This window comes from Tachyglossus aculeatus, chromosome 22 (genome assembly GCF_015852505.1).
Source record: "Tachyglossus aculeatus isolate mTacAcu1 chromosome 22, mTacAcu1.pri, whole genome shotgun sequence".
NCBI lineage: Eukaryota > Metazoa > Chordata > Mammalia > Monotremata > Tachyglossidae > Tachyglossus > Tachyglossus aculeatus.
Window position 1 is genome coordinate 50,546,069 of NC_052087.1, and position 22,244 is coordinate 50,568,312.

The 22,244-nt window shown below is 54.6% G+C and overlaps 1 protein-coding gene across 2 annotated transcripts; it reads right to left on the bottom strand.

The window, feature by feature from the left end:
• Positions 1–88: 88 nt before the first annotated feature.
• Positions 89–21,054, bottom strand: SART1 (spliceosome associated factor 1, recruiter of U4/U6.U5 tri-snRNP). Of its 2 annotated transcripts, none has more exons than XM_038764384.1 (20): positions 20,427–21,054; positions 14,447–14,504; positions 14,182–14,237; positions 11,946–12,072; positions 8,617–8,722; positions 4,402–4,479; positions 3,984–4,086; positions 3,766–3,908; positions 3,472–3,678; positions 3,230–3,354; positions 2,168–2,319; positions 1,951–2,078; positions 1,694–1,870; positions 1,490–1,600; positions 1,317–1,404; positions 1,135–1,225; positions 889–1,024; positions 466–555; positions 266–387; positions 89–175 (listed from the first exon to the last, which is right to left on the bottom strand). In XM_038764384.1, exons 1-20 carry the CDS (start codon positions 20,776–20,778, stop codon positions 157–159), a joined length of 2,469 nt encoding a protein of 822 aa, XP_038620312.1. In that variant the 5' UTR covers positions 20,779–21,054; the 3' UTR covers positions 89–156. The 2 variants fall into 2 exon arrangements, with proteins under 2 accessions (XP_038620312.1, XP_038620313.1); XM_038764385.1 differs by having other exon boundaries at positions 3,984–4,083; positions 20,427–21,053.
• Positions 21,055–22,244: the final 1,190 nt, after the last annotated feature.

A 22,244-nucleotide genomic window follows, 5' to 3' on the forward strand; every position in this document is an offset into this window, starting at 1 on the left:
CGGAGCTGACCACCCAGCCCCTGCCTCCTGTCGGGGGCGGGAGGAGGGCGATGGTGACCGACGGACAGTGAAACCAGTACAGGGAGGAAAAAAAAAAATAGGGGGTGGTTTATTTAATATTAAAGGGGGCGGGTGGATGGGGGGCAGTGGGCGGCCTCACTTGGTGATGGTGTTTCTGGGGAGAGAAGAGAGAAAAGTCAGACATTCTGGGGCGGGTACCCTCCCATCCAGGGGGGCCGAGGTGTACCGCCCGCCCCCGACTCACGCGTTCATGCTCTTCCCGCTCCCGCTCAGCACGATGTACGGCGTCTTCTGGGCTTTCTGCTTCTCCTGCAGCAGGGCCACGGTGCCCAGCGGGGTGTCACTGGAGCTCATCTTCTTCAGCAGCTGCCGGGGGGAAAGGCGGCGGTCAGGCTCCCACCCGGGCCCCCCATCCCGCCCCGTTGTGGGGGTCCCCCCGCTCACCGCCTCCTCGTCCAGCTTCTTCATCCGCCGCTCCGTCTTCATCTTGCCCGAGCCCTTCCCGTGGAAGCGGTGGGACAGCTGCCGGAAGGCCTGGGGGAGACGCGGGAGGGGCTGGGATCCATTGGGGGGGGGACCGGGGGCACGCGCCTCCCGTTTCCCCCTCACGGCCCCTGGAGCCGGGCTGTGTGACGGCCGCAACAGTAGCAGCCTCCCGTGGCCCCCCGGGGACACCCTAACTAATAATAATAAATACAAATAATTGCCGCGCCGGGTTATCGCTCACTCCAGGCCAGGCGCCGTACTAAGCGCTGGGGTGGACGCGGCCCCTGCCCCACGCGGGGCCGACGGTCTCCATCCCCCTCGGCCAGACGAGGGGACCGAGGGCCGGAGAAGCGAGGCGCCTCGCGGGCGGGCCCCTCCTACCTCCTTGGGGGTGAGCTTGCGGCCCGTCTCGTCCACGTACTCGATCTTGACGTCCGGCTTGTAGCCGTCCTTCTCCTTGAAGTCCTGCGTGAAGCCGCGGTATTCCTCCCGCCGGCTGTACTTGTCGTCGATGGCCCTGGGGCCGGGAGGAGGGGTGGGAGGGGGGGTACTCGTTGAGCGCTTACCGCGTGGGAGAACACGATACGACGATAAAACGCGCGTTCCCCCGCCCCGGCTCCCACTCACATCTTGTCCTCGATGCAGTAGACGGCCGACGGGAGGGACTTGTTGGGGGCCTTCACCCGTGCCACCTTCTGCACCGTGGTCTCCAGCAGGCCTGTGTCCACGGCGGGGCCTCACTTCTAGTCCGCCCGCCTCCTTCCCCCGGGGCCCGGCGGGATCCCCCCGTCCCCCCCGTCCCCCCTAACCTTTATTCTGACAGAGCAGCAGGGCGGCAGCCAGGCCCCGGTTGACAATGGGCTCCTCGTCCAGGATGGTGGTGGAGGAAGCGGAGAACTGGAGGGAACGGGAGGGTGAGGGCAGGGAGGGCATCGCGGCGGCCCCGGCCCCCCGCGGCCCGCCCCCCGGGCCCCCCGCTCACGTCCTGGTGCTGCTTCTCCTCGTCCAGGTTGACGGTGCTCCAGCCGATGTTCTCCTCCCCGTCGGAATCCGAGCCGCCGTTGGCGGACCGCTCCTCGTCCCTCTCGAAGTCCTGGAGGGGCGGCGGGAGAAAGGCGGGACGCTCAGCGGGAAGGGAAAGGAGGGGGACCGTCCTCCCAGCCCGTCCCGGTCCCCCGGGGCGCACCATGAGCTCCTCCTGGTCCTCGCGGTTTCCGGCCAGGCCGTAGGTGGGGATCTCCCCGAGGGTGCGGCAGAACTCGGAGGTGGCGTTGAAGACGATGGCGCCCTTCCGCTCCTCGTCGTCGTCCTCCTCCGCCCGGCTCCGCCGCCGCGTCTCCAGCTTCTTGACGATCTCAATCACCTGCGGGGCGAGGGGGCCCCGGGTGGGTCCGGCGGCCGGGGCGCGGGCCCCCGCCCCCGGCGCCCACCCCCGCAACCGACCTTCTCGCCGCTGTCCTTCAGCTGCTGCAGCTGCCTCAGCCTGCGGCCCTTCTCCAGCTGCTTCTGCAGCTCCAGTTCCACCTCGTCCTCCTCCAGGGCCTCGCCCGCCTCGGCGCCTCCGCCCTCCTCTGCGGGCAAAGGGGGCCGGCCGTCAGGAGGGGCACCGGCCCGTGGTGGCGGCGGCGGGGGGGCTCCCACCGGGATTCCCGCTCCTCACCGTCGTCGTCGCTGATGTCCATGTTCTCCACGCGGTTGTCGTCCGACTGAGGGGGCCGGGCGGGGGCTCCGTTGCCTGCGTCGCCTCCGTCCTCCGCCTCCTCCTCTTCCGCCTCGGCCTCGGCCGGCCGGCGCCGCCCCCGGCCCCGCAGCCTGCGCCGGACGTCTCGTCAGCCTCGTTGCCGACCCGGGCACCCGTCTGGCTCGTGCGGGGCTGGGGGGACCCCCTCCCACCGCTCCCCGACGCCCCGACAGCAGGACCGGGCCCCCCGTGATGTCCCACCTTACGTCTCCCTTCCCACCTGCCACCCCTAGCCTTCCTGCACCGCCCCCGTTTCCTCCTTCCCTCTTTTCCACCTCCCTTCCCTCCACAAACTTCCTCCTCTTCTCCCTCTTTCCCTCCTACAACCTCCTCCCCTCTCCTCCTCCTGGCTGCTGCTTCACTTCTCTGGGCCTCAGTTCCCTTATCTAGAAAATGGGGATGAATGATCAATCCAAATCAATCAATCAATCATATTTATTGAGCGCTTACTGTGTGCAGAGCACTGGACTAAGCGCTTGGGAAGTACAAGTTGGCAACACATGGTGAGATGGTGAGCCCCATGTGGGACAGGGACTGCCTGGCTGCCTCTAATAATAATGACTGTGAGCCCGCTGTTGGGTAGGGACCGTCTCTATATGTTGCCAACTTGTACGTCCCAAACGTTTAGTACAGTGCTCTGCACACAGTAAGCACTCAATAAATACGATTGATTGATTAATGATGATGATGGCATTTATTAAGCGCTTCCTATGTGCAAAGCACTGTTCTGAGCGCTGGGGAGGTTCCAAGGCGATCAGGTTGTCCCACGGGGGGCTCACAGCCTTCACCCCCACTTTCCAGATGAGGTCACTGAGGCCCAGAGAAGCGAAGCGCCTTGCCCAAAGTCGCCCAGCCAACAACCGGCGGAGCCGGGATTTGAACCCACGACCTCCGACTCCCAAGCCCGGGCTCTTTCCCCCGAGCCACGCTGCTCCTCAGTGGCATCAACCGACAGCGCTTGGCCCAAATCGTCGTCGTTACCTGGAGCCAAAGTCCCCCTCGCTGGCCTCGTTCCCGAGGGGCAGGAGATCGTGGGCGCGCACCACCACCTCCTTCTCCTTCTTGCGGATCTTCTTCACCCGCCGCTTCGTCTTTTTGAACGTCACCTGGCGGGGGGCCGGGAGCGGCAGGGGATCGGTCCGGGGGCCCGGCCCCGGGACGAGGGACCCGCTCCCCGAGGTCGGCGGCCCCCTTCGTCCCCTCCCGCCCGGGGGGGAACCCACCATCTCCTGCGGGGTGAGGTACTCGGAGGCGAGGCGGGGCCCCGCGTCGTTGAGGGACTGGGCCTGGCGGCGGAGGTTGGCGCGGATCTGGTCCAGCTCGCGCTCCCGGGCCCCGTCGGCCGCCCCGGCCTGGTCCAGCCGGAAAGACTGGGGCCGCTCCCCCTCCAGCTCCTCGTCGTACTTGGCCAAGATGGAGCGGGGTTTCTGCTGCGGGGAGAGAAGGGATGGCGTTAGGGGGGACGCCCCCCACCCCGCCTCCCGTCCCCCCGGGGGACCCACCCCCGGCCGCCTTACCAGGACCATGTCATCCACGCTCTCCTCCTCGGCGTAGGGCCGGTAGTCGGGCTTCTTCTTGCGCAGCTCCACGTTCTTCTCCGCCCTCTCCTTGTCCAGCAGGTTCACGTTGACCAGCACGTCGTCGTCCTCCTGGAGCACTCCTGAGGGCGGCACGGGCGCTGAGACCCCCCCCAAAACCCCGGCCGGGCCCCCCCGCCCCGCCTCCGCGCCCCCACCTTTGTCCTTGAGGGTGAGGATCAGCGTCTCCCCTTCCCGGAAGGAGTCGATGGTGTGCTCCACGGTGAGGCCTTTGAGGTCGCGGGAGCTGTACAGCTCCTGCTGGGCGAAGGATGGATGATAATAATAATAATAATAATAATAATAATAATGGCATTTATTAAGCACTTACTATGTGCTGGGGAGCTCACAAGGAGATCAGGTTGGCCCCACAGTCTTCATCCCCATTTTACAGATGAGGCGACTGAGGCACCGAGAAGTGACTCGCCCAGAGTCACCCAGCTGACAAGTGGCGGAGCCGGGATTTGAACCCATGACTTCTGACGCCAAAGCCCGGGCTCTTTCCACTGAGGCACGCTGCCGGGGTGGGGGGTCCCCGGAACCGCCGCCGCCCCAGGACGGCTCACCCCTCCTCACCTTCCGCCTCTGCCCGAACTCTTCCTCCACGAGGCTGCTGACGCCAAATTCCTGGTCCATCTCCTCCAACAGTTTGGCCTGGGGGTCGGGGGGCAGCCCGTTAGGCGTCCGCCTCCGCGGCCCAGCGGGCTCAGGAGAGGGGGCACGCCCGATGGCACCCGGGCCGACCTCTGGGCGCCTCCGCTCAGACAATAATAATCAATAGTGGTATTTGTTAAGCGCTTACTATGTGCAAAGCACTGTTCTAAGCGCTGGGGAGGTTCCAAGGTGATCAGGTTGTCCCGCGGGGGGGCTCACGGTTTTCATCCCCATTTTACAGACGAGGGAACGGCGGCCCAGAGAAGCGCCTTGCCCAAATTCACCTAGCTGACGGCGGGGCTGGGATTTGAACCCACGACCTCTGACCCTAATGAGAGCTCACCTCCTCCAGGAGGCCTTCCCAGACTGAGCCCCTTCCTTCCTCTCCCCCTCGTCCCCCTCTCCATCCTCCCATCTCACCTCCTTCCCTTCCCCACAGCACCTGTATATATGTTTGTACATATTTATTACTCTATTATTTTACTTGTACCTATCTATTCTATTTATTTTATTTTGTCAGTATGTTTGGTTTTGTTGTCCGTCTCCCCCTTCTAGACTGTGAGCCCACTGTTGGGTAGGGACTGTCTCTATATGTTGCCAACTTGGACTTCCCAAGCGCTTAGTCCAGTGCTCTGCACACAGTAAGCGCTCAATAAATACGATGGATTGATTGAGTTTCTGCTTGATTCATAGGTCGACAGGCAACCACGGGAGATTTTTGAGGAGGGGAGTGACATGCCCAGAGCGTTTCTGTAGAAAGATAATCTGGGCAGCAGAGTGAAGGGGTCTGCCCAGTCGGGACTCGTTCCAATCAATCAATCGTATTTATTGAGCGCTTACTGTGTGCAGAGCACTGCACTAAGCGCTTGGGAAGTACAAGTTGGCAACATATGGCGAGATGGTGAGCGCCATGTGGGACAGGGACTGCCTGACTGCCTCTAATAATAATAATAATAATTTTGGTATTTGTTAAGCGCTTACTATGTGCAAAGCACTGTTCTAAGCACTGGGGAGGATACAAGGTGATCAGGTTGTCCCACAGGGGGCTCCCAGTCTTCATCCCCATTTTCCAGACGAGGTCACTGAGGCCCAGAGAAGTGAAGTGACTTGCCCAAAATCACCCAGCTGACAATTGGCGGAGCCGGGATTTGAACCCATGACCTCTGACTCCAAAGCCCGGGCTCTTTCCACTGAGCCACACTGCTTATTATTATTAATAATAATAAACACCGTGAGCCCACTGTAGGGCAGGGACCGTCTATGTTGCCAACTTGGACTTCCCAAGTGCTTAGTCCAGTGCTCTGCACACAGTAAGCGCTCAATAAATACGACGGATTGATCGATTGACTGATTGACTCCAAAGCCCGGGCTCTTTCCACTGAGCCACGCTGCTTATTATTATTAATAATAATAAAGACCGTGAGCCCACTGTAGGGCAGGGACCGTCTACGTTGCCAACTTGGACTTCCCAAGCGCCTAGTCCAGTGCTCTGCACACAGTAAGCGCTCAATAAATACGACGGATTGATTGATTGACTGATTGACTCCAAAGCCCGGGCTCTTTCCACCGAGCCACGCTGCTTATTATTATTAATGATAATAAAGACCGCGAGCCCACTGTAGGGCAGGGACCGTCTATGTTGCCAACTTGGACTTCCCAAGCGCTTAGTCCAGTGCTCTGCACACCGTAAGCGCTCAATAAATACGACGGATTGATTGACTGACTGATTGACTCCAAAGCCCGGGCTCTTTCCACCGAGCCACGCTGCTTATTATTATTAATGAGAATAAAGACCGTGAGCCCACTGTAGGGCAGGGACCGTCTATGTTGCCAACTTGGACTTCCCAAGCGCTTAGTCCAGTGCTCTGCACACAGTAAGCGCTCAATAAATACGACGGATTGATTGATTGACTGATTGACTCCAAAGCCCGGGCTCTTTCCACCGAGCCACGCTGCTTATTATTATTAATGATAATAAAGACCGTGAGCCCACTGTAGGGCAGGGACCGTCTATGTTGCCAACTTGGACTTCCCAAGCGCTTAGTCCAGTGCTCTGCACACAGTAAGCGCTCAATAAATACGACGGATTGATTGATTGACTGATTGACTCCAAAGCCCGGGCTCTTTCCACCGAGCCACGCTGCTTATTATTATTAATGATAATAAAGACCGCGAGCCCACTGTAGGGCAGGGACCGTCTATGTTGCCAACTTGGACTTCCCAAGCGCTTAGTCCAGTGCTCTGCACACAGTAAGCGCTCAATAAATACGACGGATTGATTGATTGACTGATTGACTCCAAAGCCCGGGCTCTTTCCACCGAGCCACGCTGCTTATTATTATTAATGAGAATAAAGACCGTGAGCCCACTGTAGGGCAGGGACCGTCTACGTTGCCAACTTGGACTTCCCAAGCGCCTAGTCCAGTGCTCTGCACACAGTAAGCGCTCAATAAATACGACGGATTGATTGATTGACTGATTGACTCCAAAGCCCGGGCTCTTTCCACCGAGCCACGCTGCTTATTATTATTAATGATAATAAAGACCGCGAGCCCACTGTAGGGCAGGGACCGTCTATGTTGCCAACTTGGACTTCCCAAGCGCTTAGTCCAGTGCTCTGCACACCGTAAGCGCTCAATAAATACGACGGATTGATTGACTGACTGATTGACTCCAAAGCCCGGGCTCTTTCCACCGAGCCACGCTGCTTATTATTATTAATGAGAATAAAGACCATGAGCCCACTGTAGGGCAGGGACCGTCTATGTTGCCAACTTGGACTTCCCAAGCGCTTAGTCCAGTGCTCTGCACACAGTAAGCGCTCAATAAATACGACGGATTGATTGATTGACTGATTGACTCCAAAGCCCGGGCTCTTTCCACCGAGCCACGCTGCTTATTATTATTAATGATAATAAAGACCGTGAGCCCACTGTAGGGCAGGGACCGTCTATGTTGCCAACTTGGACTTCCCAAGCGCTTAGTCCAGTGCTCTGCACACAGTAAGCGCTCAATAAATACGACGGATTGATTGATTGACTGATTGACTCCAAAGCCCGGGCTCTTTCCACCGAGCCACGCTGCTTATTATTATTAATGATAATAAAGACCGTGAGCCCACTGTAGGGCAGGGACCGTCTACGTTGCCAACTTGGACTTCCCAAGCGCCTAGTCCAGTGCTCTGCACACAGTAAGCGCTCAATAAATACGACGGATTGATTGATTGACTGATTGACTCCAAAGCCCGGGCTCTTTCCACCGAGCCACGCTGCTTATTATTATTAATGATAATAAAGACCGTGAGCCCACTGTAGGGCAGGGACTATGTTGCCAACTTGGACTTCCCAAGCGCTTAGTCCAGTGCTCTGCACACAGTAAGCGCTCAATAAATACGACGGATGGATTGATTGACTGATTGACTCCAAAGCCTGGGCTCTTTCCACCGAGCCACGCTGCTTATTATTATTAATGATAATAAAGACCGTGAGCCCACTGTAGGGCAGGGACTATGTTGCCAACTTGGACTTCCCAAGTGCTTAGTCCAGTGCTCTGCACACAGTAAGCGCTCAATAAATACGACGGATTGATTGATTGACTGATTGACTCCAAAGCCCGGGCTCTTTCCACCGAGCCACGCTGCTTATTATTATTAATGATAATAAAGACCGTGAGCCCACTGTAGGGCAGGGACCGTCTACGTTGCCAACTTGGACTTCCCAAGCGCTTAGTCCAGTGCTCTGCACACAGTAAGCGCTCAATAAATACGACGGATTGATTGATTGACTGATTGACTCCAAAGCCCGGGCTCTTTCCACTGAGCCACGCTGCTTATTATTATTAATGATAATAAAGACCGTGAGCCCACTGTAGGGCAGGGACTATGTTGCCAACTTGGACTTCCCAAGCGCTTAGTCCAGTGCTCTGCATACAGTAAGCGCTCAATAAATACGATTGATTGATTGATTGATTGATTGATTGACTCCAAAGCCCGGGCTCTTTCCACTGAGCCACGCTGCTTCTCGGCAACGAGGGGACGGCCCGCCTGGTGCCACCCGGGAGGGGGAGAGAGGGCCGCAATCCGCGGGCTCCCCCGCGGCCTCCCCGGGCAGCCGGGTCCCTCCGGCCCGAGGCCCTCACCCTCTTCTCGGCCAGATCCTTCTCCTTCTGCAGTTGGCGGCTCTTCTCGATCCAGGCGGCCGTGTCGTCCAGCCAGGGGTCGTCCTCGCCCAGCGTCTTCACCTTCCTGGGGTGGGAGATGGACCGGGGGTCGGGGGGCCATCCCAGTCACCGCACCTCTCTACGGGGGCCCGGGCGGACGCGGTCTCCAGGATCCGACCTCAATCAATCAATCAATCAATCGTATTTATTGAGCGCTTACTATGTGCAGAGCACTGTACTAAGCGCTTGGGAAGTACAAATTGGCAACACATAGAGACAGTCCCTACCCAACAGCCCGTGTCCTTTCTATATCCGTATATACGTTCGTACATATTTATTACTCTATCATCATCACCAGTCCCCATCTTACCTCCTTCCCTTCCCCACAGCACCTGTATATATGTTTGTACATATTTTTTACTCTATTTTATTTGTACCTATCTATTCTATTTATTTTATTTTGTTGGTATGTTTTGTTTTGTTCTCTGTCTCCCCCTTTTAGACTGTGAACCCACTGTTGGGCAGGGACTGTCTCTATATGTTGCCAATTTGGACTTCCCAAGCCCTTAGTACAGTGCTCTGCACATAGTAAGTGCTCAATAAATACGATTGATGATGATGATGATTTATTTATTTTACTTGTACATATCTATTCTATTTATTTTATTTTGTTAGTATGTTTGGTTTTGTTCTCTGACTCCCCCTTTTAGACTGTGAGCCCACTGTTGGGTAGGGACTGTCTCTAGATGTTGCCAATTTGTACTTCCCAAGTGCTTAGTACAGTGCTCTGCACATAGTAAGCACTCAATAAATACGATTGATGATGATGATGATGATGATCAATCGTATTTATTTACTTATTTATTTTACTTGTACATATCTATTCTATTTATTTTATTTTGTTGGTATGTTTGGTTTTGTTCTCTGTCTCCCCCTTTTAGACTGTGAGCCCACTGTTGGGCAGGGACTGTTTCTCTATGTTGCCAATTTGGACTTCCCAAGCGCTTAGTCCAGTGCTCTGCACACAGTAAGCGCTCAACAAATACGATTGATGATGATGATGATTTATTTATTTTACTTGTACATATCTATTCTATTTATTTTATTTTGTTAGTATGTTTGGTTTTGTTCTCTGTCTCCCCCTTTTAGACTGTGAGCCCACTGTTGGGTAGGGACCGTCTCTATATGTTGCCAACTTGGGCTTCCCAAGCGCTTAGTACAGTGCTCTGCACATAGTAAGCGCTCAATAAATACGATTGATGATGATGATGATGATCAATCGTATTTATTTACTTATTTATTTTACTTGTACATATCTATTCTATTTATCTTATTTTGTTAGTATGTTTGGTTTTGTTCTCTGTCTCCCCCTTTTAGACTGTGAGCCCACTGTTGGGTAGGGACCGTCTCTATATGTTGCCAGCTTGTACTTCCCAAGCGCTTAGTCCAGTGCTCTGCACACAGTAAGTGCTCAATAAATACGATTGATGATGATGATGATGATCAATCGTATTTATTTATTTATTTATTTTACTTGTACATATCTATTCTATTTATTTTATTTTGTTAGTATGTTTGGTTTTGTTCTCTGTCTCCCCCTTTTAGACTGTGAGCCCACTGTTGGGTAGGGACTGTCTCTATGTGTTGCCAATTTGTACTTCCCAAGCGCTTAGTACAGTGCTCTGCACATAGTAAGCGCTCAATAAATACGATTGATTGATTGATTGATTGACTGTCTCTATATGTTGCCAACTTGTACTTTCCAAGCCCTTAGTACAGTGCTCTGCACACAATAAGCGCTCAATACATACGATTGATGATGATGATGATGATTGAGCGCTTACTATGTGCAGAGCACTGTACTAAGCACTTGGGAAGTACAAATTGGCAACATATAGAGACAGTCCCTACCCAACAGTGGGCTCACAGTCTAGAAGGGGGAGACAGAGAACAAATTTATTCTATTTATTAACTATTTATTTTACTTGTACCTATCTATTCTGTTTCTTTTATTTTGTTAGTATGTTTGGTTTTGTTCTCTGTCTCCCCCTTTTAAGAATAATAATAATAAATAATGATGGCATTTGTTAAGCGCTTACTATGTGCAAAGCTCTGTTCTAAGCGCTGGGGGGGATACAAGGTGATCAGGTGGTCCCACGGGGGGCTCACAGTCTTAATCCTCCTTTTACAGATGAGGTAACTGAGGCTCAGAGAATAATAATAATAATAAATGGGGATGAAGACTGTGAACCCCCGTGGGACAACCTGATCACCTTGTATCTCCCCAGTGCTTCGAACAGTGCTTTGCACATAGTAAGCGCTTAACAAATACCATTATTATTATTATTATGAAGCGCTTTCTAGACTGTGAGCCCACTGTTGGGTAGGGACCGTCTCTATATGTTGCCAACTTGTACTTCCCAAGCGCTTAGTACAGTGCTCTGCACACAGTAAGTGCTCAATAAATACGACTGAATGAATGAATAATAATGGCATTTATTAAGTGCTTACTATGTGCAAAGCACTGTTCTAAGCGCTGGGGGGGATACAAGGCGATCAGGTTGTCCCACGGACGGCTCACAGTCTTAATCCTCCTTTTACAGATGAGGTAACTGAGGCTCAGAGTATAATAATAATAATAATAATAATAATAATGGCACTTATTAAGCGCTTACTATGTGCAAAGCACTGTTCTAAGCGCTGGGGAGGTTACAAGAGAAGTTAAGTGACTTGCCCAAGGTCACCCAGCAGACATGTGGCAGAGCCTGGACTGCGAGCCCACTGTTGGGTAGGGACTGTCTCTATGTGTTGCCAACTTGGGCTTCCCAAGCGCTTAGTCCAGTGCTCTGCACACAGGAAGCGCTCAATAAATACGATTGATTGATTGATTGATTGTGGGGTGGGGGAGAGGAGAGCGTCTCCCTGCCTGGGCCCGGCCTTCCCCGGGCCTCCCTTCCTCCTCACCCCAGTTTCTGGTTGAGCAGCCGCTTCTAGTGGCATTTATTAAGTGCTTACAATGTGCAAAGCACTGTTCTAAGCGCTGGGGAGGTTACAAGAGAAGTTAAGTGACTTGCCCAAGGTCACCCAGCAGACATGTGGCAGAGCCTGGACTGCGACCCCACCGTTGGGTAGGGACTGTCTCTATCTGTTGCCAACTTGGGCTTCCCAAGCGCTTAGTCCGGTGCTCTGCACACAGTAAACACTCAATAAATACGATTGATTGATTGATTGATTGATTGTGGGGTGGGGGAGAGGGGAGCGTCTCCCCGCCGGGGCCCGGCCTTCCCCGGGCCTCCCTTCCTCCTCACCCCAGCTTCTGGTTGAGCAGCCGCTTCTCCTTGGCCGCGGCCAGCTTCTCCCGTAACTCCTCGCGCTGACGCAAAGCCATGGGGTTGATGACGTCGGCCGACAGGGGCTCCTCCTTGGTGCCCGCCTCTGTCACACCAATCGAGCAAAAATTCGTCACCCTCGGCTTCGAGGCTGTCCAGCCATCCCCCTCTCTCCCCTCCCTTCTGTCCTTCTCCAGCCCAGCCCGCACCCTCCGCTCCTCCGCCGCTAATCTCCTCACCGTTAGGCCTCGTTCTCGCCCGTCCCGCCATCGACCCCCGGCCCCCATCCTCCCCCGGGCCCGGAATGGCCTCCCTCCGCCCATCCGCCAAGCTCGCTCTCTTCCTCCCTTCAAGGCCCTCCTGAGAGCTCACCTCCTCCAGGCAGCCTTCCCAGACTGAGCCCCTTTTCTCCTCTCCTCCTCCCCACCCCCCCCGCCTGACCTCCTTCCCCACCCCCGGAATGGCCTCCCTCCGCCCATCCGCCAAGCTCGCTCTCTTCCTCCCTTCAAATCCCTACTGAGAGCTCACCTCCTCCAGGCAGCCTTCCCAGACTGAGCCCCCTTTCTCCTCTCCTCCTCCCCACCCCCCCCCGCCCGACCTCCTTCCCCACCCCACAGCACTTGTATATATCTTTATAGATTTATTAATTTACTCGCACATATTTACTATTCTATAAGCCCCCTTTTTCCTCTCCTCCTCCCCATCCCCCCCGCCCTACCTCCTTCCCCACCCCACAGCACTTGTATATATTAGTATAGATTTATTAATTTACTTGCACATATTTACTACTCCATTAATTTTGTTAATGATGTGCATAGAGCTATAACTCTATTTATTCTGACAATTTTGACACCCATCTCCATGTTTTGTTTTGCTGTCCGTCTCCCCCTTCTAGACTGTGAGCCCACTGTGGGGTAGGGACCGTCTCTATCTGCTGCCAACTTGGACTTCCCAAGCGCTTAGTACAGTGCTCCGCACACAGTAAGCGCTCAATAAATACGATTGAATGAATGAAAGGGGAGGAAAGCCTCACCTAGGACCCCCAAGCGCTCCATCCAGTGCTCCGCACACAGTAAGTGCTCAATAAATACGATTGAATGAATGAAAGGGGAGGAAAGCCTCACCTAGGACCCCCAAGCGCTCCGTCCAGTGCTCCGCACACAGTAAGCGCTCGATAACTACGACTGAATGAATGAAAGGGGAGGAAAGCCTCACCTAGGACCCCCCAAGCGCTCCGTCCAGTGCTCCGCACACAGTAAGCGCTCGATAAATACGATTGAATGAATGAAAGGGGAGGAAAGCCTCACCTAGGACCCCCCAAGCGCTCCGTCCAGTGCTCCGCACACAGTAAGCGCTCGATAAATACGACTGAATGAATGAAAGGGGAGGAAAGCCTCACCTAGGACCCCCCAAGCGCTCCGTCCAGTGCTCCGCACACAGTAAGCGCTCGATAAATACGACTGAATGAATGAAAGGGGAGGAAAGCCTCACCTAGGACGCCCCAAGCGCTCCGTCCAGTGCTCCGCACACAGTAAGCGCTCGATAAATACGACTGAATGAATGAAAGGGGAGGAAAGCCTCACCTAGGACCCCCCAAGCGCTCCGTCCAGTGCTCCGCACACAGTAAGCGCTCGATAAATATGATTGAATGAATGAAAGGGGAGGAAAGCCTCACCTAGGACCCCCCAAGCGCTCTGTCCAGTGCTCCGCACACAGTAAGCGCTTGATAAATACGACTGAATGAATGAAAGGGGAGGAAAGCCTCACCTAGGACCCCCCAAGCACTCCGTCCAGTGCTCCGCACACAGTAAGCGCTTGATAAATACGACTGAATGAATGAAAGGGGAGGAAAGCCTCACCTAGGACCCCCCAAGCGCTCCGTCCAGTGCTCCGCACACAGTAAGCGCTCGATAAATACGATTGAATGAATGAAAGGGGAGGAAAGCCTCACCTAGGACCCCCAAGCGCTCCGTCCAGTGCTCCGCACACAGTAAGCGCTCGATAAATACGACTGAATGAATGAAAGGGGAGGAAAGCCTCACCTAGGATGCCCCTCTTCCCCATCGGACCCCATCCTCGCTAGTGCTGCCGCGCCGAGCAGCCCGCCAGGATGGCCAGGGTCCAGCACCCACCCCTCCTGCAGCTGTTTCCAGGTGGCGACCCCCCCAACGCCAAAGCCCCCCCGCCCCCCAAATAGCCCCTAACCCGTTCTCACCTTTCTTGACAGTATTGACCTCCAAGGGCTTCAGCCCCAGCTTTGCCCGGAGTTTACTGCGAACGAGACAAACGGGACGAGGGCCGGATGGGATACAGTCGCTTCGGCCCTCTGGGGCCAGTGGCGGCGGCGGGAATGCTTTGGCTCCGCTCGGGAAAAGCGGGAAGGGTGGAGGGGAGGTCGGAGGCCCGTGAGGGAGGCAGCCGCGGCCCGGGAGGCGGTTCTGGGGAAGCTCGGCCGGCCCCCCGGCCCCGACTCCACTTACTTGGTCTCTTCGATGCTGAGAGAGGAGGCATCTCCGGAGCTGCCCTTGGAGCTGGAAGCTGGAATCAAATCGATCGGGGGCATTTATTGAGCGCTTAACTGACTGCTTGGGAGAGTCTGGTACAACACAGTGGATTGAGAGGTTCCCCGCCCACCGGGAGTTTACGCTCTAGATGGGAGAGGGACGGCGTTCAATGAAGGACACAAGTGCTGAGGGTGGGGTGAATCAAAAGGGCAAATAATAATACTAATGGCATTTGTTGAGCGCTTCCTATGTGCAAAGCACTGTTCTAAGCGCCGGGGAGGATACAATAATAATAATAATAATGATAATAATGGCGTTTACTAAGCGCTTACTATGTGCACAGCACCGTTCTAAGCGCTGGGGAGGATGCAATGATAATAATGATGGCATTTATTAAGTGCTTCCTATGTGCAAAGCACGTTCTAAGCGCTGGGGAGGATATAATAATAATAATAATAATGGCATTTATGAAGCGCTTACTATGTGCAGAGCACTGTTCTAAGCGCTGGGGAGGATGCAATAATAATAATGATGGCATTTATTAAGCGCTTACTATGTGCAGAGCACTGTTCTAAGCGCTGGGGAGGATACAATAATAATAATAATAATAATAATAATAATAATAATAATAATGGCATTTATTAAGCACTTACTATGTGTACAGCACTCTTCTAAGCGCTGGGGAGGATACAATAATAATAATAATAATAATCATAATGGCATTTATTAAGCGCTTACTATGTGCAGAGCACTGTTCTAAGCACCGGGGAGGATACAATAATAATAATAATAATAATAATAATAATAATAATAATAATGATAATGGCATTTATTAAGCACTTACTATGTGCAGAGCACTGTTCTAGGCACTGGGGAGGATACAATAATAATAATAATAATAATAATAATAATAATGGCATTTATTAAGTGCTTCCTAGGTGCAAAGCACTGTTCTAAGCACTGGGGAAGATACAATGATAATAATAATAATAATAATGATGGCATTTATTAAGCGCTTATTATGTGCAGAGCACTGTTCTAAGCGCCAGGGAAGATACAATAATAATAACAATAATAATGATGGCATTTATTAAGTGCTTACTATGTGCAGAGCACTGTTCTAAGCACCGGGGAGGATACAATAATAATAATAATAATGATGGCAGTTATTAAGCGCTTACTATGTGCAGAGCACTGTTCTAAGCGCTGGGGAGGATACAAGGTGATCAGGTTGTCCCACGGGGGGCTCGCAGTCTTCATCCCCATTTTACAGAAGAGGGAACTGAGGCTCAGAGAAGTGAAGTGACTTGCCCCAAGTCACCCAGCTGACAGTTGGCAGAGCCGGGATTTGAACCCATGACCTCTGACTCCCAAGCCCGGGCTCTTTCCACTGAGCCACGCTGCTTCTCAAATCCATGAGCGAGGGCCACACCGAAAAGAGAGGGAGTAGGGGCGGGGAGGGCTCGGTCGGAAAAGGCTCCCTGGAGGAGATGGGATTTTAATACGGCATTCATTCGATCGCGGAAGGAGCCCGGGCTTTGGAGTCAGAGGTCATGGGTTCAAATCCCGGCTCCGCCAACTGTCAGCTGGGTGACTTTGGGCAAGTCACTTCACTTCTCTGAACCTCAGTGACCCTCGTCTGTAAAATGGGGATGAAGACTGTGAGCCCCACGTGGGACAATCTGATCACCTTGTATCCCCCTCAGCGCTTAGAACAGTGCTTTGCACATAGTAAGCGCCTAACAAATGCCATCATTATTCTTATTATTATTCTCTGTGCCTCAGTGACCTCACCTGTAAAATGGGGATTAAAACTGTGAGCCCCCCTGGGACAACCTGATCACCTTGTAACCTCCCCAATGCTCTGCACACAGTAAGCGCTTACCAAATACCATCATTATTATTATTACTTACTGAGCGCTTACTGTGTGCAGAGCACTGTACTAAGCGCTTGAACGGCAGGAATGACACGGTGAGTGGGTGAAACCGGGAGCTTTCGATCAGTGTCCCGGGCAGCCCGATCGTGCTCAGAGGAGGGGAAATCTCCTCCCGATCGATACTATTTATCATCATCATCATCATCATCATCAATCGTATTTATTGAGCGCTTACTATGTGCACAGCACTGTACTAAGCGCTTGGGAAGTACAAATTGGCAACATATAGAGACGGTCCCTACCCAACAGTGGGCTCACAGTCTAAAAGGGGGAGACAGAGAACAAAACCAAACATACTAACAGAATAAAATAAATAGAATAGATATGTACAAATAAAATAAATAAATATTTATCAAACGCCCTTGCTGACACAACGCTGTGCTAAGCACTGAAGGGATTACCTTAGACACATCCCCGCTCTCGAGGAGTGTGTAATCAAATCGGGGGTATTTACTGAGTGCTCACTGCGTGCAGAGCACTGTACTAAGTGCTTATCGGGAGGATATAACTTAAGCGCTTAGTACAGTGCTCTGCACATAGTAAGCGCTCAATAAATACGATTGATGATGATATAACTGAGTTAGTAGTTAGTTTCAAGGACCTTAGGGTCTACCGTGGAAGCAGCGTGGCTCAGTGGAAAGAGCCCGGGCTTTGGAGTCAGAGTTCATGGGTTCGAATCCCGGCTCCGCCAATTGTCAGCTGTGTGACTTTGGGCAAGTCACTTCACTTCTCTGGGCCTCAGTGACCTCAACTGTAAACTGGGGATTAAGACTGTGAGACCCCGTGGGACAACCTGATCCCTTGTAACCTCCCCAGCGCTTAGAACAGTGCTTTACACACAGTAAGCGCTTAATAAATGTCATCATTATCATTATTATTATTACTGTGAGCAGGGCACCCAATTCCGTGCTACTTGGGAGACTACAGTACAATTCGTATTATTATTATTTATGGGATTTGATACGCGCTTACTACGAGCCAGGCACTGTTCTAAGCACTTGGGTAGACACAAGGCTGGACAAAGAGAAGCAGCGTGGCTCAGTGGAAAGAGCCCGGGCTTTGAAGTCAGAGGTCATGGGTTCGAATCCCGGCTCCGCCACGTGTCTGCTGCGTGACCTAGGGCAAGTCATTTCACTTCTCTGGGCCTCAGTGACCTCATCTGGAAAATGGGGATGAAGACTGGGACAACCTGATCACCTTGCATCCTCCCCAGAACAGTGCATAGTAAGCACTTAACAAATGCCATCGTTATTATTATTATTACAGCCCGCGTCTCGCGTGAGGGCTCACGCTCTTAATCCCCATTTTACAGATGAGGAATCTGAGGCCCAGGAGTGAAGTGACTTGACCAAGGTGAGAAGTGGTGGAGCCGGGATTGGAACCCAGGTCCGGGTTCAATCCACTGGGCCGCACTGCTTCTCCCCACCTAGACTGCGTGCCTCATGAGGGGCAGGGGCTTTGCCAGACCCCTGCCCCTGAGGAGGTAACAGTCTCCCGTGAAGAGCACTGTACTAAGCGCTTAATGGGAGGGTGGAAATGAGTTAGTAGGCATGACCACTGTGGCTTCTCTGTCTCCCCCTTCTAGACTGCGAGCCCACTGTTGGGTAGGGACCGTCTCTATATGTTGCCAACTTGGACTTCCCAAGCGCTTAGTACAGTGCTCTGCACACAGTAAGTGCTCAATAAATACGATTGATTGATTGACTGATGGGCAGAGCACCAGCCTGGGAATCAGAAGGACCTGAGTTCTAAACCGGGCTCTGCTGAGAAGCAGTGGGGCTTAGTGGCAAGAGCTTGGACTTGGAAGTCAGAGGTTGTGGGTTCTAATCCCGCCACCGTCCCCTGGCTGCTGCGTGACTTTGGGCAAGTCACTTCTTTTCTCGGGGCCTCAGTTCCCTCATCAGTCAAATGGGGATGAAGGCCGTGAGCCCCACGTGGGACAACCTGATTAAAGAGCCTGGGTTTTGGAGTCAGAGGTCACGGGTTCAAATCCCGGCTCCGCCAGTTGTCAGCTGGGTGACTTTGGGCAAGTCACTTGACTTCCCTGGGCCTCAGTTCCCTCATCTGGAAAATGGGGATGAAGACTGTCAGCCCCCTTGGGACAACCTGATCACCTTGTCACCTCCCCAGCGCTTAGAGCAGGTGCTTTGCACATAGTAAGTGCTTAGCAAATGCCATCATCATCATAATTATTATGACCTCAGCGCTTAGAACGATGTTTGGCATGTAGAGAATGCCTAACAAATACCATTCATTCATTCAATCGTATTGATTGAGCACTTACTGTGTGCACAGCACTGGACTAAGCGCTTGGGAAGGGCAATTCACCATCATTATTATTATTACCATTGTTATTAGTCCAGTGCTCTGCACACAGTAGGCACTCAATAAATACAACTGAATGATTGAATGAACTGTGCCCTCCCCCCGCCCCCATCCGACAGGCCCCGCCTCCAACCAAGGCCTCGACCAATCGCATCAGGCCCCGCCCCGACCAATCACGTCAGATCCCGCCCCCGACCAAGTGGCTCGACCAATCGCGTCAGACCCTGACGCCTCCTCAGGCCTCGCCCCCACGTCGGCTTTGACCACGCCCACACCAAGACAGGCCCCGCCCACGACCAAGGACCCGCCCAATCGCGTCAGGCTCTGTCTCCGCCTCACAACCAAACGCGACTGCCCCCGCCCACGCGCCCCTTCATGCCCCGCCCGCCTCAGGCCCAGACCACGCCCCCTGCAGCGTCATGCCCCTCCCCGAGAAAGGCCACGCCCCCCCGCCCAGACCACGCCCGCTACGTCAGGCCCCGAAACAGACCCCACCCACGCGCCCGGATGAAGCCACGCCCACAAAAAGCCAGGCCCCCGCCCCCGACCAATCGCGTCAGGCCCTGCCTCCGCCCCAGGCCCCGCCCCCGTCATCCCCCGGGCCTGGAATGCCCTCCCTCTGCCCATCCGCCAAGCTAGCTCTCTTCCTCCCTTCAAGGCCCTGCTGAGAGCTCACCTCCTCCAGGAGGCCTTCCCACACTCAGCCCCTTCCTTCCTCTCCCCCTCCTCCCCCTCTCCATCGCCCCCATCTTACCTCCTTCCCTTCCCCACAGCACCTGTATATATGTATATACATGCTTATTACTCTATTTATTTATTTTACCTGTACATATCTATTCTATTTATTTTATTTTGTTAGTACGTTTGGTTTTGTTCTCTGTCTCCCCCTTTTAGACTGTGAGCCCGCTGTTGGGTAGGGACTGTCTCTAGATGTTGTCAACTTGGACTTCCCACGCGCTTAGTCCAGTGCTCTGCACACAGTTAGCGCTCAATAAATACGATTGATTGTGCAGAGCACTGTACTATCAATCAATGAATCGTATTTATTGAGCGCTTACTGTGTGCAGAGCACTGTGCTATCAATCAATCACAGTAAGCGCTCAATAAATACGATTCGTGGCTCAGTGGAAAGAGCCCGGGCTTGGGAGCCAGAGGTCACGGGTTCGAATCCCGGCTCCGCCACACGTCTGCTGTGTGACCTTGGGCAAGTCACTTCACTTCTCTGAGCCTCAGTTCCCTCATCTGTAAAATAGGGATGAAGCCTGTGAGCCCCATGTGGGACAACTTGATCACCTTGGATCCCCCCAGCGCTTAGAGCAGTGCTCTGCACAGAGTAAGCGCTTAACAAATGCCGTCATTATGATTATTGACTCCGACCACGCCCACATCAAGTCAGGCCCCGCCCAATCGCGTCAGGCTCCGCCCCCAACGCCCCAGCCAATCGCGTCAGGCCCCGCCCACGCACAGGCGTTGACCACGCCCACACCAAAGTCAGGCCCCGCCCCCGACCAACGCCCCGCCCAATCGCGTCGGGCCCCGCCCACACACAGGCCTTGACCACGCCCACACCAAGTCAGGCCCCGCCCCCGACCAGGGCCTCGTCCAATCGCGTCAGGCCCCGCCTCCGCCTCACACCCCGCCGTCGACCAATCGCGTCAGGCCCCGCCCCCTGTCCGTCGGGCCCCGCCCCTCACCGGGCTCGTGGGCGTCCTCGCGCTTGTCCCGCTTGGCCCTGCGGTCCGGGCCGTCGGTCTGGCCCCGCTCGCGCCCGTGCGCGCTCCCATTCCGCGCCTCCGCCTCTCCCCCGCGCCGGCTTCCGCTCCCGCGCTCGGACGCGCGCTCCCGGCTCCGCTTCCTGCGCTCGGCGCCGCCGCTCCCTCCTCCTCCGCCGCCGCCGCTCCCGCTGCGGTGCTTGTGCTTCTTGTGCTCCCGGTGCCGCGGGGGCTGCTCGGCCGGGGCCGGGGCCGTCGACGACGACGACGCCGCCGCCGCCGGCGGAGCCCCCCCTCCCTCCTTCTCCCCCCGGTGCTTCTTCGAGGAGCCCATGGCGACTCCTCAGGGTCCGGCACCGGAAGCCTCCGTCCGGCTCAGACGGAAAGTCTTCCGGGTTGGAGGGCGGGCTTCGGGATGTTGCCGGAAGAGGAGCGGGGCCGCTTCCGTCGCGGACGTGATCCCTCCGTTGGCGCTCCTCCTCCTCGGTGTGGGGGCCGCCGCTTCCGCTACCTGGGCAGTAATGCGCATGCGTGGCCGCGAGCCGCCGTCCGTTTAGGCCTGGTTTGTCATCTGATCTGCGCACGCGCCACTAGCTGGGCGACTCCGGGTCCCGGATAGAGGGAACTGCGCACGCGCCGCGAGTACTGACGCCGTGTCTCCGGATAGAGGGGACTGCGCACGCGCCATTTGATTACTGACACTTTGTCTCCGAGTCCCGGATAGAGGGAACTGCGCACGCGCCACTTGAGGACTGACGCCGGGTCCCGGATAGAGGGAACGGCGCACGCGCCACTTGAGGACTGACGCCTTGTCTCCGAGTCCCGGATAGAGGGAATTGCGCATGCGCCACTTGAACACTGACGCCATGTCTCCGGGCCCCGGATAGAGGGAACTGCGCACGCGCTATTTGATTACTGACGCCTTGTCTCCGAGTCCCGTATAGAGGCAACTGCGCACGCGTCACGAGTACTGACGCCGTGTCTCCGGATAGAGGGAACTGCGCATGCGCCACTTTATCACTGACGCCATGTCTCCGGGCCCCGGGTAGAGGGAACTGCGCACGCGCCATTTGATTACCGACGCCTTGTCTCCGAGTCCCGGATAGAGGGAACTGCGCACGCGCCATTTGAGTACTGACGCGGGTCCCGTATAGAGGGAACTGCGCACGCGCCACGAGTACTGACGCCGGGTCCCGGAGAGAGGGAACTGCGCACGCGCCATTTGATTACTGACGCCTTGTCTCCGAGTCCCGGATAGAGGGAACTGCGCACGTGCCACTTAATCACTGACGCCGTGTCCGGGTCCCGGATAGAGGGAACTGCGCACGCGCCATTTGATCACTGATGCCTTGTCTCCGAGTCCATCGTGCATTTAACTTTAATTCTATTTGTTCTGACTTGACACCTGTCCACATGTTTTGTTTTGTTGTCTGTCTCCCCCCTTCTAGACTGTGAGCCCACTGTTGGGTAGGGACCGTCTCTATATGTTGCCAACTTGTACTTCCCAAGCGCTTAGTACAGTGCTGTGCATACAGTAAGCGCTCACTAAATACAATTGAATGAATGATGGAGGGAACTGCGCACGCGTCATTTGATTACTGACGCCTTGTCTCCGAGTCTCTACGCTGATGACACCCAGATCTACATCTCTGCCCCTGCTCTCTCCCCCTCCCTCCAGGCTCGCATCTCCTCCTGCCTTCAGGACATCTCCATCTGGATGTCCGCCCGCCACCTAAAGCTCAACATGTCGAAGACTGAGCTCCTTGTCTTCCCTCCCAAACCTTGTCCTCTCCCTGACTT

Excerpts from the sequence above, each read along its gene's own strand:
- SART1 (XM_038764384.1), bottom strand. The coding sequence starts at position 20,778 with ATGGGCTCCTCGAAGAAGCACCGGGGGGAGAAGGAGGGAGGGGGGGCT. Across the intron at positions 3,909-3,983 it reads CCTCACCCTCAAGGACAAAG|GAGTGCTCCAGGAGGACGAC; the intron begins GTGGGGGCGCGG and ends TGCCGCCCTCAG. Across the intron at positions 388-465 it reads AGAAGCTGGACGAGGAGGCG|CTGCTGAAGAAGATGAGCTC; the intron begins GTGAGCGGGGGG and ends TCCCCCCGGCAG.